This window comes from Tauraco erythrolophus, chromosome 9 (genome assembly GCF_009769465.1).
Source record: "Tauraco erythrolophus isolate bTauEry1 chromosome 9, bTauEry1.pri, whole genome shotgun sequence".
Taxonomy (NCBI): domain Eukaryota; kingdom Metazoa; phylum Chordata; class Aves; order Musophagiformes; family Musophagidae; genus Tauraco; species Tauraco erythrolophus.
The window spans coordinates 17,757,309-17,775,804 of record NC_141473.1 but is presented as its reverse complement, the minus strand read 5'-3'; the positions used below and the strand labels follow the sequence as shown (position 1 = coordinate 17,775,804).

At 38.4% G+C, this 18,496-nt stretch overlaps 1 protein-coding gene across 1 annotated transcript in view; it reads right to left on the bottom strand.

Moving 5' to 3' along the window:
* The window catches only part of BLNK (B cell linker), a 109,456-nt gene that overhangs the window by 65,737 nt on the left and 25,223 nt on the right, over nt 1–18,496 (bottom strand). The window contains exon 3 of the mRNA XM_086616423.1: nt 14,995–15,041. Within this exon, the coding sequence (XP_086472549.1) occupies nt 14,995–15,041 (47 nt within the window). The remainder of the gene's footprint in view (nt 1–14,994; nt 15,042–18,496) is intronic.

Genomic DNA, 18,496 nt, shown 5'->3' with positions numbered 1-18,496 from the left:
AAAATACTTAACCTCTATTGTTCAAAACTATGCCAATTTAGACATAGTTTTATTTCCCCTCTATTTCTATTTCTGTTGATACACTGCCTACATAACTTACTGTTCAGTGTCCCATAGCTGGTATTTGGAAACCATGAGTTTATGGAACATGAGTTCTCTTGACATTCTCTGTATTTACTACTTACTGATTGCTGCAAACAGGTGAAATATTGCTGCTTCATATTTAAAATAATACATCTCTGTTTTTTTCAAGTGTTGCTCTCAGACTGTCATTAACTAGTTTATTTGAATGCATTTTTTCCCTTTCCAGGATGCATGTAAACCATTTTAAACTAGAAAACACTACTTACACAGGAAAAGTTACATATGGGCATTTAGTTGTGTCTTAGCAGATGAGAGGAAGGTACTTTTCTGTCTCAAGTATTTTTGAATAATGCTAACTTTCAGGAGTTTTAGTCTCGTCACTGTGGGTCAAATGGCTCAACGCCACAGTGTTAATTTTGGAAGACTCCTAGAAACTGCCCTAGAAATCTTAAAGCTTTAATCTGTTATCACTTTGGATACTAACTAAATGGCATATTCAAAGTTGCTTATGTAGTAATAGTTGTAGGAGACGTGTTTGAAAATGCAACTCTAAATTCAATTGAACAGGATTTGGGTTTGCCTTTAGGCTCACTGGAGGAGACAGTCTGTGTGTGTAGGCATGTGCTGCAGGGTAGGCAAAGATGCGAAAATTGTAAATTTAGTAGGATTTTCTCATGAAGGGGCTTCTGAGCAAAGTCATTTTAGCACCTGTGGAGAAAATGTGTTTTATCTCTCTGGGGACAAACCCACTGTGTAAAAAGCTCCACTTCTGCTTTTCAGTTTTGCTGTCGTCTGCTCCACATGCACACAGAAACACAAAATTTGCTCCTTCAGACAGACTAATTATTTAATGTTAAACTGAAAGCATTTGAGGTCAGATTGCCTTGGAGGCAGTGAGCCGTGTTGGAGCCAACTGACAGCTACAGTGACTGAAGAACAGTGCTGCTGCTTGGTCTGCAAATCTTATCCCCTGCCAGCAGTCAAGAGTGACTGCAACGGAGATACTCGTAACTGGCCGGCTTAGTTCTAGCTCAGACCCTAACCACGGAAGGGAGGGCGTAGTGGCACAGGCTTCTTTGCAGACTGGCAAGCCACTCTCATTTCTGACTTTTCTCTGGGGCTTGTATACTCTGCTCTCCCTCCTCATGTTTTGCTGCAACTGGATTAAATCTTGGACAAGTTTACTTCCCTGTCTGTCCTCCTGTTTGGGGTGTGGATTTACTCTGGAGGGTACCCAAGAGGGCTTGGTGGGAGTGCTTAGCAGAGTGGGTTATTTGGCCCTGGCACTGAGAATGAGACTTGCACGAGACAGAGGATGGGGGAAGAGAAGTGTTTTGTTTCCTTCATTTCTGCGTGTGCCTACGGAGCATCAGTCAGAATTCAGACATAGATAGTCAATGGTGTAAATGTGTTTATGTCCCTGCTGACAAAATTGCCGTTTATACTCACGCAGACAAAAGGTTGCACAAAGTTTTCAAATTTCAAAATGAAAGGGATGCAGTAAAATGAGGTTATTTTTGTATAGCACTGGTACTGTTTACACGTATCATGCTGCCTTCAGTACTTGGAAAATGCTGAAAAACAATAGTTTTTAAACCACTTCTTTCCTTCACTGACCTGCAATACATACAGCCAAGGAAAATGGTTGGTGTATCTTTTATCTGGCACAGTTTGGTAATCTGCACTGCTTCACTGGCCATAATAATTGCTGTCTGAGCGTTTTCCTGTTCCTGCATTGTAACAGGAGAAATACTTTCGTCTGTAGTCTTTTCTGTTTTCATGTGTTTCCATCTTCTTAAGATTGCTCTCTTCTGTTTCTTGGATAACTGGAATTGCCTAAAACTATGTTCTGGGAGCAGAAATGTCACCAAACAGAAAAAGTTCCAAAAGTCCTTCTCACCCCAAAGTACAGTGGATTAGAAATACTGCCTTCAACAAAAGACAATGAAGTGGGACTTTCTAAAGAAATAAATTATTACTTTATTAAATAAAAAAGTATCAAAATACTATTTGAAATAATAACAAGGCAACATTTTATGACCAAAGGTGCAATATGGCTGTGAAATGAGATAAAAGAGTTTCATGGAATACTCTCTTCTGTGCAGAAGAATTGCTCAGACTTGTAACTATAGCCATGAAATTTTTCTTTTGTCTAAGACTGCAAATTTTGTGAATTGTTGCAAAGAATATGTTTACACAGTTGGTAACTTTAATTGCATTTAGACTACAAACTGTAGCAGATGAATAGGAGTGCCACCTTGTATCAGAGTGGGCTATTATTTTTTATGTGTCCTATTTTTAAGTGTTCATTGCTGTAGAACAGCATTTTAAAAAGTTATTTCATAAGTTTGTGGTCATAAAAGCCTACATCTTTCTACTCTCAGATTATACTGGGAGAAAAAAATTCTAAGTTTAGTATCAAACACTAGGTTTCAGAATAACTGTTTCTACTTTTCTTTGTCATCCCTTCAAATTTAAAATATAAAGGGAACTCAGGGAGAAGTGAAAGAAGAAAGAAAATTTGATAGGGATCTACATATAAAGAAATGCATTTATGTAAATTTGAATATTCATTGTATTGCGGTGGCACGTAGTAGTCTTATTCATAAACAATCATCCGTTTTCATTATCTGTTGTTCTAATAGAGACCAAGAATAAGGTCACTGCAATGAGGAAATTGCAATCTAAAATACTTTGAAGTTAAAGAAAGTTTCTGACTGGTAGTTTAGAAATAATGTATATAAATGACAGTCTTACGAGATTTTTGATTTCTGGACACTAGTGGATTTTACTAACATCTGCAGCGTGGACTTGAGTGCTTAAACCTTCTCTCTGTTGTAGAGATCTGCCTGGGGTTATGTTATACATTTGAAATTGTCCTATTTGTTATCGCCACACTGATGTTGAGTCAGGAATATGTTTACAAACAGACTGATTGAGTGAAGACTAGATTGCTATGTACTATTTGTAATTTGAAATTGTTGACATGGTATATATTGTTTGTATAGCTTTTGCTATAAAATGTTCATATTAGTTACCAAATAGGAAGGCAACAGGATATAATAGAGCCTTCCAGGGAGAAATTATTGTTTTTTAAGGTATCTCTTTCTTAAGGGTTGTGATTTCCTTCAAGCTTAAGACTTCCTCGAGATCGGTTAAATTTTGTCATTCTGTTCACAGCATAATATCCCTTTTAATGAAAAAGACTCCTCAAAGGATCATAAGCTTCTAAAGCAATTATAGATTTCTATTATTATTTTTATTCCTGGTGGAACTAATACACCAACATTTCCTAAATCATAGTTCGCAGCATAAATGTATTTGTTTCCACATGTATATCACTCATGTTTAGTGCTGCTTTTTGTTAAAAGCGGAAATTGTTGAAATTTTGCTTTTTTCTGTAATTTTCAATAAATTCCTGAAAAAGAATTAGCTAGCAGAGAATAGCTGTAAGACTGTACATGCGAATCATACTTCTGTTTCTTTAAAAAGACAAAATAATGACAGGTAATATTTAACTTTGGATTTTTTTTTTCAGAGTGTATTTGAATGTATCTATTTGTGGGCTATGTGTGGACAAAACCCATCTAGCTATGAATAATTTTGTAAGCATTATTTGTGCCAGTAATCTAAAAGGAATATAGCTGATAGTTCATGCTGACATTTCAAGCAACACAAACAATCATTTTACTTCTGTGATCTTGAACTGTATTATCTATTCATTAAAGTAAAAGCATGGATATACCTTATATTCCCTGTATTTCTTCAGAATATTATTGCTTGAAGTCAGAGGAATGAGATAAGGAAGATTTATACTGATAAAGATAATTAATTATATCAGCCAGATCAGGGATTTAGAAAAGGATCTGATTATTTTTATGAAATGTATGGTAAGGCAAATTAACAGAAATGGTAAGATATTTTTAGGTTATTGTCTGTATTCTTTGTGAAATAATAAAAAGCCATGAAACTGGACAGTGAGGAACTGAATAGGAGAAATGACAGAGCTGTGGTAGCAGGTGTCTGGGGAAACTGAAGTGCCAGAATTATGAAGAAGAAACTGAGACTTAATGCTCTCTCAAGGATATAATTGGAGAGTACCTAAAATGTGCAAAGGCAGTGGGTGAAAGAGAATGGAAAACAGAAAAACTAGTATAAGAACTGTAAAATCTCTTTTTTTTTTTTTTTTTTCCCCTCCCCTTAGAACTCTTGACTATTAGGAACAGAAGAAAATTGTCAGACTTTGAAAAATCAGGCATGGCTTGTTGAAGAATAAAATAAAATAAAATAAAATAAAATAAAATAAAATAAAATAAAATAAAATAAAATAAAATAAATAAAGCCAATGTGGGCACTACTGTTCCATTTTAATTTTTAACAGCCGTCTCAGCCCAGACCAGGACAGCTTTGGGCAGGGAGACTGAACTGCCTCTCTACTCTGGAAAATGTCCTTTCATGCCTCTGTCCTCCAGAAGGTTGATAAAATAACCTGCCAGAGGTGTCTGAGTAGTCCTAAACTGTAACACGCTGCAAGGAAGCTGCATATAATGCTGTTGGCATGGCAAGAGTTTGACCATAGTCTGGCCTGAAAACACTTCACCTCTCCAAGAATTCAGAGCATATCTGAATTTTACTTCTAAGAATTGTAAACAAACATCAAGATTGTAAAGTTAAAGTGTATTTACGCTGCGATGGAGCATGGTGCCGGAGCTGGTGACAACTGAGCAGCCTCTGGAACAAGACGTTGAGTAGCTACACCTTGAGACAAGGCATTTGAGATCACGTACAGCATCCAGTAGTGCAGCCTTCCTGCTTCTGACAGCTGAGCAGCTCCCGTGCTTGGTGCTAGCTCCTCAGTCCCTACGCTGCACCCACTGCAAGTGTACAGATGCTCTGAAGCACTGAAGATTGGGGAAAGCTAGCATGGAGATTACATGTGACTCTTAATTTCATAAATATGTGCGTTATGATACTGTCTGTATTTTGGTCATTACAGATGATCTATCCATAGAGGTTCTCTGATGCTCTGAATAGTGAGTTGACGAATGTTAATACCATCCATCATGTAGATGTGCGCAAGTACCATCATGCCAGTGTCCACGGTGTTACTAAGGTGGTTCTACATTCCTCATATTGGTGTTGATCTTAGAAAGGGAGTTTATGAGGAAGATGCTAGTAAAGAGGTATTTATTTGCATGCTGAATGCAATTTCTGTGTTTGTTTGGGGCAAATCTTTGAAATAAATATTTTTGGCAAATGTATTAATTCTATGTGTTGCCACCTGTAGCTATGCAGGCTGTTGGGTTTCAGGTCCTGAGTTCTGTTGCACAACGGGCTGCTGTGGCATTTGTACCAACTACACTTCATCTTTTGCCAGCCCAGCTGCACTGAACAGCCCCTCCTGAATCTGTTTCAAATGGCTGCTTGCTACAGCATCAACTGTCTGGCTTGCAGCTGCAACAGGCCCTCCTGCCACAGTCCCTTAACTTCTCCTTGCAGGTCATCTTGTAACTTCTCTACCCTGCTTGTCTAGCTGACCTCATTTTTAAGCACTGCAGTTTTCATGGCTTAGTATCTTATCTCAACCGTTTACCTGTTCTCTTCTCATTTCTGAATTCAAGAAAGTCGATGAAAGGGTTTAATACTTTCCTTCATTGTCTTAGAAATACTGGATAGACCACCTGCCATCACAGCACAAACGTATGAACTAATGAATGAAGCTCTGAATGCTCATACAAAACAAAAAGAGGTTATATTTTCACTTATTTTCACAGGGGCTAGTCTAAATCGAGAAGAATGAAATGTCTCTCCTACAGAGAGTATAAATATGTGTTGATAACACACTGTAAATTAAATATTGTATTTCTTTCAAAAACTGAGAAGACTCTAGTTTGGAGACGTGTAGCAAAATAAGCCAAGACATCTGCTCTGTTTTCTGCCCAGTGTGTACTTGAGCTGGGGCACATGTGGAATTCTACTCAAATGAGATTATAAATTAATAGTCCTTCACACTTCATTGCTTGAATGAGCCAGAAGTTATTTTCTTCTGAGTTTTGAGTCCCAGGTGCAGCACTTTCTGATTACCAAATACATTTTCTAAAAGGGAAGAAAGACCAGTGAATTGAAACTACAACCACCTCTTCTCTGTGGTCTGAGTACAGCCATGTAGTAGAGAAAAGGAAAGCACATCAACTGACAGAGTGGAGGAAAAAGATCCTGTCCAGGCATATGATGATGGTGAAGAACCAGTTTGTGATTTGGGCAACAGCTTCCATTTCTGGTTTTGCTTCAGGCTTTGTGTACAAACATAAAGCAGGTCATTTGAGTCTGTGTCTTAAAAAGGTGACTTATTTGATTTTTGCTACCCAACTTGAGTTGCTGTTTAGGCTGGTCTAGAGTACTAACAAAGATAAATGTTTCTATTTTCGCTAAAACTTAGTGAGATTAAGCTGACTGTTATAGACCTGGCTCTCCCTACAGCTGGGCCAGCATACGCTTTTTTCTCAGAGGCTCTTGCTCTTCAAACAGGGTTAATAGACATCTAGTATTATTTAGCACTGTTATCAAAAGGAGTCTGTGATTTATCTTGCTTAACATCCCTAAAAATGAGTACAGTGTTTCCAATGTTAAAGAAACACTTTTATAATTATAGTGTTAACCCCCCCAAATGTCATTCCATGGATGGTTGAGCATGGTAGGGTACCATGAAAGGAGACTGGGAAATGTTGACTAATTCTAAAATTTTATAATTTAGAAGTCGTCCTGAACAGGCTTCAGAACAGAGAGTAATGGAAAATCACGGGGCTGAAGAAGAGGAGGAGACTCTGGAGACAGCTCTAGGCTTGTACTGATTTATGTATTATCTATACAGACATAAGCCAACAAAGACTGCAACCTCTGCGACTCTCTCTGCATTTTCGTAACTGGGATAGGGAGGATAAAATGTGCCATACTCAGACAACTTGCAACTGGTTTCCCTCACAGTCATCAAGGGTGTTGGGAAGAAAAATTGAGATTTCCTCTGACATCTTCATATCCTATCAGTTCATTGGTGACCTCCAGATAATATCAACTGGTATTTCAACTGTTTGAGAATGGGATTATTTTCAGTAAGCAAGGATGGGAAAAATGAGAAAATTCTTTTATTTCATTGGACTTTCTGGATGCAATTTTCATTGAAATTGAAAAAAACCCTCTAACTCTGACAACATATCTGTGACCCTGAGGCATTCCTCATCGTTCCAATAGTGGTAATTCAGTCTAACATCAGTATATGCATAAAGAAAGCCTCTTGTTGTATATTCTTTCTACTCAGCCCAGGGGCAGGAATATAGCCCACAGAACCACAAGAACTAAAATATTGCCAAGTTAGTTTCCACTTTAACCACAGCTGCAATACTGTAGAGTGATAACATCTGAACTGCCACCATTGCTATTTGGAAAGCTGTAAGACCCCAGCAAATATCTGGATATTGGGACTTGATCAGAAAATATAAATTTGTATATTTTGAGTATTTTTGTGTATTTTCAACTTTTGAGAGAACTGTATTGCTACAATTTGTAGTATCTTTTTCAAAGACCAAATGCTGTTTTGTTTACAATGCCTAGTGACTTCCAATGATTTTTGTATACAGGTGTCTGTTTTCTCTGTATAAACTCCGCCAAATGTAGTTTCTAGCGACATCTTTATTTTTGGTAACAAAGAGATGTTTGTAATCATGGTTATTTCCTGTCAACTTTACTTTGTATCTTTATACAACTGCAGTTGAAGAAATTGCTTAGTAAGAAAGACCACTGAAGTAGGGGCTTTTTAGACATTGTGTTTGCTTAAAATATCCCTCATTTTAAGTGTTAAGGGGTGCTGCAAGACAGGTAAGGCTGTTGCCTAAGTACTGCATCTCATTACATCATCATTACACAATCTCTGAGTTTGTTGTAATTGTGAACTACAAGCAGATGGTGGGCTGACAGGAGGCAAGTCACTCATAATCTAAAAGCCATACTGCACAGGGCTGAACATGAGGTGATATATGTTGGTCTTCAGCTGAACATATTGCTAGCTTGAATGGCTTCTATATTGGCTTTAGTTTTTGCCCCACCTAGAACATCTTTAATATAATTCCAACTTGCATTTCCATGTCCAGTTTAGAAACAGTTGGCTTGAAAATGTCTTCTATGTGATTGCAGTCGTAGGAGAATGTGATGTACAGAAATAGTTTCTCCCTTGTACAATTTTCTTTATGCATTATTTTCAATATAAAACAATGTATAAAATACAAATTCACTGTTTATCTATGGAAAAGTATCAAATGTTATTAATAGTAGACAGCATATTTTTCCAAGATAGACTGGAGAAGAGGAGGCTCTGGGGTGACCTTATAGCGGTCTTCCAGTACCTCAAGGGGGCCTACAGGAAAGATGGGGAGAGGCTGTTCAGGAGGGCCAGTTGTGATAGGACAAGGGGTAATGGTTTTAAAATAGAGGGAGGTAGATTCAGGTTGGATATTAGGAAAAAATTTTTTACCATGAGAGTTGTAGAACACTGGAACAGGTTGCCCAGAGGGGTGGTGGATGCTCCATCCCTGGAGACGTTCAAGGCCAGGTTGGACGAGGCCCTGAGCAACCTGATCTAGTTGGAGATATCCCTGTTCCTTGCAAGGGGTTTGGACTAGATGACCTTTGAATGTCCCTTCCAGCCCTAACCATTTTATGATTCTATGATTCTATAAATTGTTGGCAGATGTCAAAAATATGGCAAAGCTTTATTAGAGGAGTGGATTGGATTTCCTTAGTACTCAGAAAAATGTCCAGTTATAGATTCATAGTATTGGAATTTGTCTGTCTCTGTTCATCTGACTAGGTACTTCTTTTGACATGGAGCTGAGATGGGGAAGGCGCTATGATTAAACTGTGGTCTCACGTTCAAATCCATGCTGTCTATGGTGGTGCCACAAGACTTTTAACGCTGTGATCTTTTCGTTCTTTAATTGTTAAGCTTTGGCAAAACACTTCAAAAACCATTTCAGAATGCTAGTTTTGCCTGGCTTTAGATCCAAGATAGCACAGTGAACAGTCTAGTTACAAGAGCAGAAGTGACCTTCCTAAAAGAACTTGGAACACAATATGTTCCTGAGCTGTGATTGGGTCTTTCCTCTGAGAAACTGCTGTAATGCAAGTGTCTGTTGCCCCCTTTCTGCTGCAGAAATGTAATATTCTCTGGTGCTGTAAAAGGAGGCAAGATAGCGTTACTTTGCTGAGCAAATATTTCCCAGATCCTCCTGTGAACAGGAGAATATCTAATTTTAATTCTAATCATCAGGCAATGGCTGCCTCTGTAAATATTTGATGCCCAAGTAGGCTTTTGTCATAGCATTTCTATGTTAAAAATGAGCACGTAATAGATAAAAATGTGTTTTAAAGTCAAATTCAGATACTTTTTTTTTTTTTTCCTTTGGAGTGGATATAGCTATGAAGGAAGTGTCCCGTAGTGAGTTTCTGTGGCACTAGAGTGGTTATGTACTGGAAACTTCTTTTGGTCTCTTTTAGGTACCATTTTTATTGAGAGGTCACCGTATGAAGAATTATCTTCTGAATTTGCAGCCCTGACCTTTTCCAGTTTTGAGAATAAGCGGAGATTTTTAAAGTGGCATTTAAGCTACATCAAAAACTAAGGAAAGCAAGGAGATAAATCTACATCTCTAGATGTAGAGCATTCAACCTGAGTCAGCACTGGTATTTAAAGGATATAGGGTAATTAAAAATCCATTATGGTATATCCCAAGGAGAGGGAAAAACCTTTCCTGTTTACTAAGTATTGGGATAGAAGTCATCTACTACCTTTGCTTTTTCAGCATGGGGCTTTCTCTGGAGTGGGGAAAGTCCAAATGCGGATTGTCGTAAGATTTCTGTACTGCTGCATCTTGCTTAAAGAGGCAGCGAAGCTCTTTGTCTTTATTACTTCTTGATAAAAGAAATACTCTTATTTCCACACTGCAAGTGGGAAAGGAAGTAGTGAATGCAAAAATAATTTAGCTGAGTTTACTTAGGCAAGCAAGGTCTCAAATCCACATTTATGAAATCCAGGCTTAGTGATTCTTTGACACCATTACTCCAAAAGATTTTGCCTTGGGAACTCTCTCCTGATGCAACTACAAAGGGGCTAAGAGGGGATCCAGGCCTTTGCACATGGTGTATGGAAGACTTTTCCGTGGATTTAAATCTTGATAGCTGAGAAAAAGCTGAAAAGTGAACGTTTCCACATTAGGTTGTTTACCTTCCTTAATGGACAAATAAAAGAAAAAATGCAAGTGGAGGAGGGAGAACAAAAAGGAGTTAATGTGTAGTGGTTCTAGTTCTTGCAGTTTGAGTTATGCTGGTGTAGATATTTCACGTGGAACATCGCAGCAGTGCAAAGGTACTTTCCTGATATGTAACATCTCTTACAATAGAGAATTGATTCCTACGTCTCAGGAAAAGACATATGCTTTGCTTGGAAGGCAAGGATAAAAAAATTTCAGTCTGGAGTTACTGAAAATTATGAACAAATGAAAATAATGTTAGAAACTAATCTAGAAATCAGTCTTAATTACAGAACACTTACTTGATTTATGAATAGCATTTTTTTTCTGCATATACTATAAATTCCTGGTGAAATAAAGGAGTAACAATTTTCACAGCAGTGCAAACTGGTAGGTGTTTATTTCAAGAAAAGGAGATCAAATGCTGCCCACACCATAATCAAACAAAGCTTGTAATTATCTGTTCCTTATCACAGCTCACTTCTTATCCAGGATCTTCCGTAACTGCATGTTGTTATATACAAATGGTAAATTCAAGACTTGACATCTCATACCTGATTTGCGAGTGGAGATTTCTCATTTACCTACTGATCTGGCACAGCCAGAACAGGCACATATGATAGAGAGTATGGCTATTGCAACTGTGGCTATTGCCCAGATTGCCCAGCTGGGTTGAATTGATTGATTTCCTAATTAAGGTTTAGACCCTGCCTACAAAAAGTGGGTCATTTCCTCGTGGCTGTGGGAGATGTAACCATATTTTTGGAGCTGTAGCTTGGGCTAGTGAGCAACAACTGGTGACCCTGATGTGATACCCTCATGAGAGACCCTGAAGACTGTGACTCTGATTCCCTCGCCAGAGCCAAAAGAGCCAAAGTGAGAAGTCCTTCAATAAAGAAGGTAAAGCTGCAAGCCCAAAAGAGGGAAGTGTGCTGGAGTTGGAGAGAATGAACTGAGTCTCTGCTCACTGTAAAGCCTTCCTGAAAACCAAAAAAACTGTAAAACAACAAGGGGGAATTATGGCTATTGCAGCTGTAGCTATTGCCCAGCTGGGTTGAATTGATTGATTTCCTAATTAAGGTTTAGACCCTGCCTACAAAAGGTGGGCCATTTCCTCCTGGCTGTGGAAGATGCAATAACATCCTTGGAGTTGCAGCCTGGGCTGGTGAGCAACAACTGGTGACTCTGATGTGATATGTCTGAGAGACCCTGAGGACTGTGACTCCCTTGCTGGAGCCAGAGTAGCCTGAGCTGGAGCCAGGGATGGAGTGAGAGTCCTTTGGTAAAGAAGGTAAAGCTGCAAGCCCAAAAGAGGGAAGTGTGCTGGAGTTGGAATGAATGAACTGGGTCTCTGCTCACTGTAAACCCTTCACCTTCCTTTAAAAACAAAAAGAGGGGGAATTATGGCTATTGCAACTGTGATGATTGCCCAGCTGGGTTGAATTGATTGATTTCCTAATTAAGATTTAGACCCTGCCTACAAAAGGTGGGCTGTTTCCTCCTGGCTATGGGAGATGCAATGACATCCTTGGAGCTGCAGCCTGGGCTGGTGAGCAACAAGAGAGCACTGATTTTGTGATTAAATATTCCAGTCCTGATTTTGGAAAACAGTCTCTAGAGCTCATGAGTTGAGAGCTAAATTTATTCTGAGTTTGATTTGGGATGAATTTCTAATCACTGTAAGGAAGGCCTTTTAATTTCATGGTCCCTGGGAAAGTGAAACTTGAGTAAGCTGAAAGCGTTGTGAAACGACTTCTGCATAAACATCTGGTACTGTAAGTCTTGGGATATCTACACTGAGGTGATTGAGCTGTAATCACATTACTTTCTCAAGATGTTCTTCTGAATTATGGATGTTTATAATTGAGTTATAGCTTATATGCCAGTTTGGCTGAATACACTTATAAATACCGATCTTATTTGCACTGCTTATTAATATGTTGAGTAAAGATAGCAAGACAGCATGTTTGGAAAGTACTTAAGTTCCAGCGTTGTGAAATATCTGTGGTATGAGGTTGATTTTGATATCCGCACTCCATTAGGGAGTGCTCCTGAATGTAGTGTGATGTTCTACATGGCATAAATTTTAACACTGAATAAATGAGCCTATGAGTGTAGTCAGTGGGATGTTTGAGACTTCTCCAGTGGAAAGTATCTGGAAAGTGCGGTTGTACTGGCATTCTCGAGAGCCAACTTGTTCAGTGTATTGGGTGACTCCAGGCTTTCAGGGTGGAAACACATCAACCGAGTCTGCTGTGGGGAGTGAAAAATACAGTGGTGCTTCTGCAGGAGGAAGGGCTTTAAGCAAAGCTCAAGATTTCAACATGATGTCAGGACTGTTGAAAACATATGAACCTGTGAGAGCAGTTTGTTGCACAACCCTGGCAGCCAAAGAACATTTGGACTAGTGTTTTAGGACTCTGCTGTCCGTGTTAGAAAGCAGCACTTCTGTTATTATTTTGGGAAGTGGGGAAGTACATCTTTCATTATTGCATTTCAGGGATAGGATAGTATACTAGTAGAGATTGCACCTTGATAACTTCACCACTATATTCAGTAGCTGCTCAAAAGCAATCTAGGTAGACCTGTGGCTTTAAGTGTTGATAACAACTAGTTTACATCAAGCTGTCATTAGGCTGTCAAAGCCAATGCTAATTTAATTAACAGAATATAATAAAAAGTTTATTCCATAGTATCAAAACAGAATTACTATGATAAACTCTTCTCAGAGGAAACATACTGTCTTTTTTGCCTGTTATCTTTTCCCCTTAGAGAACAGGTGTACAATTGACTTGAGGGAAAAGAGCCTTCCATTGGGTTAGTGGAGGTATTTGGTGCAGAAGTCAGGAAAATATACCTATGCGTGACTGCGGATTGCTCCTGGTACATCTGTGATGGGATTTCCTAGCAGAACATAGAATAACTGCGTGTTTTAGCTCACAGAGCATTCATAGTCTTCTAGATTCAAAGTCTTTCTTATGGAAAAGAAGAACACGAGGCGTTGCACTAGTGAGAACTGGAATGTGAAAGGCAAAGAGCTTTTGATGGTGGCATGTCAGGGGACCTAGCTTTTGTCTAATGAAGCCCCATGAAGAAATTTTCCTAGCAGGCAGAGACCTGAACCATTGGCCACTGCCAGGAGAAATGCATGATTTTGGTCTCGCCTTGTCTGGCAATTACTGTTTTTCTGTTTATCCATCCTTAGTGTTTTGGTCCATTGGGGATTACCTGCTCTATGAACAGGCTTGAACAGGTCCGTTCATCTGGCTTAGGTGGATCAGTGTAGACCTTTCCCAGTTAAAACATGCAAACTGTTCAAGTGCTAGAAAAAATTTTTGCAATAGCAAGTAGTAAGATCTAAGAGCAACAGATTTTAGAAAGTTGATGCTAGGAACTGACATCCAAACTGCATTTCATTAATTTTATTACTTTGGACTTGATCTACTCTGGTCTTTTATTTTATACTTGACAACAGAATTCATATTAAAAAACACCTTTGTTATTCCAATTTACAGCTTGAGAATCCAAAGTTTGAATGACCATGTCAGAAGTGTAACTCTAGATTCTATTCAATAGATTTCTGTTTGCCCCAATATTGTAGTAGATCAGATTAATATATATCACAGAAACAGATCACACCCTTGGCTAACTTTATATTCATGCTTTCTATATTTTCTCTCAAAAGGATGTCCCATTAGACTTAATTATTTTGCAAGAAAGCCCTTTGATATTTTCCTTACTCATCTAGTTAGTTATTAAAGCAAATCCAGAAGAATAGTAACATGCTATCATCAAATGGCTATCAATAGGAATACGATTTTTAATGGGTAACAATGCTTCCAAGTTCCTCCAGTTTCTTAACAATACAGACGGATTCAAAAAAACAATTCTGGTTTCATAAATAGATAGAATGTTTTCCCAGCCAGAGGGGAGAAAAAAACCCAACTACATGGAATAGTAACTGCCATTATGTGAAGTAGAGTAACTCACTCCATATTAAACTGAACTCTTCTTGGTTTCATTGGCTCATAGAGAAAACTCCCTAATATTATTCCTATGCAGTAATACAAGAGAAACAGTATACTTGAACATTAAGGATATCCTTCTAAATGAACTTGATTTGTCACAAGTTACATGAAGCTATTTCCTAATTGCTACACCTGTAGTTGCTTGTTCAGTACTCTATTTAATTTCTATTTAAATTACTTTCAACATAGCATTTTGTTAATCTGATCACTTAAATTGATCCCTAAATGGCAGATGAACCAATCCTAAAAATTTGGCCTTATACACTATAAAGAGTTTTTGATTTCTGGAAGAAGTTAAACTTATACTTTTCCTAATATTAAGGTTGTTCCTATCTGTTTTGAGGAAGAATATCACCCAGCAGCTGGTGCAGAAGAGACTTTCTTGTCAGCTGATCTGAACTACTGTTCTTGTAAACCTTCCAGGGTCCTAATCCTGAGGAAGTTTCACCCCCATCAATTAACGTCCTTCACATGAGCAGGAGGTTTCAATTCTCTTTTTTCCCTATTTATTAACAGAGAAACTGTCAGAGTATAACAGAGTATTAGTCATTTAACAGGGAAGCAGAAAATAATGAGAAACTTACGGCTGGTGCATTATTTTGAATCGGCTCAGCTCATATTCTGATATATTCTGAAAAGAGAGAAAACAGGTTTTGTATTTTACATGAAGATCAATTTTATCGAGACTAATTCATTAAGTGAAGTAGGCAAAGACCTGAAAAATAGCTTTTAGTTTTGTGGCTAAATGGTTGTCTCATCTTGGTTAATGTTTAACATTTTATTACTGGCCTGTTGTAACACTTCTGGAAAGCTGGTAGCACGCGCTGTATTGTTTAACCGGAATTTAACTGAGCATGTGGCAGCTTAAGTTATGCTGGTTAATGAATCATTCAAAAAGTGATAAGCAAACCACTTTATATGGTCTCTTTCCAGATCCACCACAGAATTTCTGTGGGTTTTTCACTGAAATCAGCAGATTAGTATAACAATGGTTGAGTGGAAGATTACTTTAACAATAGTTAGGAGACTATTAAGTCCCAATTTGGTCTGTTCTTGGGCTAGACTTCTGCATGACTCCTCAACTTATGAAAAACTGGGGATGAAAAAGAAATAGAATTTTTAGTGTGCTACCTGGGCACATACGGTGCCCATTCCAGCTGCACAACCTAATTTGGTTAGAGTTTAGACAAGTAATTTCAAGAGTTTGTGTAGCTCCATATACCTTTCACCCCAACGGGCTAAAGAGTCCATGCACTGCACTAAAGCAGCAAAAGTACTTCTGGTGTTCAGCTTGCAGCCGAACTTCTTAAGTCAGAGTATTCAGCTAGTCTAAATTAAACCTTTTTTATCTAAGTATTTCCCTTTAGTGCAAAATTTCCAGTAAAATTGGAAATTGTACCCAGACCAAGTGTGGGATTGCATGGTTTCAGTCCGGAAACCTGCTGATGTTAAAATACCCTCTTTTTCAGCATAGATTTCAATAGACGTTGGGTCTATTCTATAATGGATGTGAAATCTCCAAAATGGATACTTTCCAGTGACATCAGTGGTACTGAGCTCACTGCCATATGATTGATGTTTGCCCAGCTCTGTTTGCTTTTCTGAATAGCCCCCCAGCCATCAGTCCCATTTTAAACTGTTTTGCCTTTTCTCTCAGCATCTCATCAGCATGATAGATGAATTTGTATCAGGCATATAACGAGACACTAATAACAAATGTATGAGACAAGGACATCAAGTGAAGATCTCAGAGAACATATTTCCTCAGTCTGTATTAAAATTCGAGTGAAACTGCATTTCTTTAAGTTCTTTGATATATTTGTTGTGAAAATACAACATTTCAGACACTAAAGAACCCCTTACATTTCATACTTAGCCTGTAATTATACTGTAACAAAAAGCAGCTGCATATCTACATGTAGTGTGTGTGGTAATTAGGAGATGATCTAGCAGATTTAGAAATCACCAAATTCCTGAGGAAATGTAAAACTATATTGAACTTTTGATTGACACACGGGCCTATCTGGGCTTGTTCAGACTTTGTCAGCTGTAACGATGACTCAGCATTGATCTGCCTCTGCAGATCAATGACCAGCAATATAAGGGCCATTTCCTCCCATTATTGCATCTCCTACATAAGGAAGCAGTTGTCCTTTTTGTCATGTGGGTTTCATTTTTGTTTGCTCCGTTTTTGCAAAAGAGACCATTTAAATATTTTCTTGAGTGTATTAAGATTGCTGAGCTGTAATGCTTGGTGCTTGCAGCCAAATATCTTGTGTAATTCTCATTGCCCTTCCAAGCTGATACTTGCTGGAATGTGCTGCCCAAGCAGCACCCTGCCACAAGCAGCTCTTTCCACACAGGTGAGTGCTGTGTGTTTGGTCAGATCAAGCAGTTTCTTAACTAGCGATTGAGCTTGATAGAGGAGGAAGCTATAGATCTAAGCACTTATACTGATGAATGTTTTATATAGAGGGTTTTAACTTGATTTTTTTTTTTTCCCCTGAGACAGTTGTTAATAAGGGGATTAAGCTATGAGCCTCCCTGAAGTTTGAGGAGATTGGTATCTATGCATCCAGCTGACAGCATCTTTTCTTATTTTGTATATTTGGGGTTTTTTGTTTTGTTTTCAGTAAATTGCTTTCTTGATTGCAACTAAGAGCTGCTGCTGCGGTTCAGCAACAAAATTCTTGTCTTAGGAAAGAGTACAAAAATATCTTGCAAACTCAACGTTTTTGAAATTACATGGTGGCTTATGTAAGAAGATGACTAATTCTTCCATATTTTGATCATCCATTGCTCCTGTTGTTGCTTATGATATACGTTGTTAGTGATTTATATTGGCATAAATGGAATATATTGGGAATGAATATACATGTTAAAGAAAGTTAAAGTAGTTTCTTTCCTGGAGGGATGTGAGTTGTCAAATATACAATGAGGAACTAAAGGGACAGATTGGAGTGTTTAGGTTTTTTATATTTACAGTTTCATGTTAGAGGGCAATTTAGAAAGCATATAAAAATTATGTTCTTTTCAAAGCCGCAATTGATTTCCTCTTTTTCTACTGGCTGCTTCATTCACCTGACATCAACTTTCTCAGCAGCAAACTTACTTATTTAGCTTTGTAGCTAGGAGTAACCAAAACTCTTAGCTTGCAAAACAGCCAGCTTGTTCTGCAGATAGCATCTCAGAAGGGTTGAAAGTATCATCACGCTGCAGTGGTGCAAATGTTTGAGATGTGTCTCACTCCTTCACTTGCAGAGGCATGTCTTGGATGTGAGCCTATCCTGCTGTAGCTGCTTGCCAGCATGGGCGCTGAGGAAGCAGAAGCCTTACGTCAAAAGCAAAGAGAAGTCTGAAGCTGCAGACCCGTAAGTAGCTTTTATGCATTTTTGTCTGGAAAAGTTTAGACTAACTCATGCAGGTGGACTGTGCGGTGCATGCAGAGTGAGCTGGTGTGTCTGAGGTGCTCTGGTTCTGTGCACGTGCTGCCCAAGTGGCCAGCACATGTGCACATGGCTTACATGCCTTGGCTGGGTGGGACTTATGGCATTTTGCAGACCTGGGGACACAGAGAGGATGAGTGGTAGGTGGATAAGGGGTAGTTAGCATGCAAATGGAGTCCCGATTTGAGGAAACTGAGTGTGCTAGTAAGGTAAAGGGAATGAGGCTCATAAATGGGATAAAACATCGTAACACAGTGTGTAGCATACATGGCACTTCAAGTTTAGCATTCCTTGAGGAAGGCTTCTAAGTTGTAAACACAGCTGTCAGAAGTTGTGGGACCTGATGTGTTTCAGCTTGCAAATTTGCTTTGGAATTTTTTGCCATGCTTTCACAGTTTCTAGCTGAGGTTGTGCTAAGGGATATTTTTAAGATATCTTTAAAGAAGATTGTTGATGTGTTTGATTGTATGATACAGTCTTTCCAACATTATTATATTTTTATTATACAGTCTTTTCAACATTATATTTTGAAGTTCATAGAAGCACATCTCTTTCCTGTTCCTTACTTTTCAGATCCTTCTTGTAGGTAAGCATCTGTGTAAGATGGTTATGGATACAGGTGCAAATAATACCTTGAACA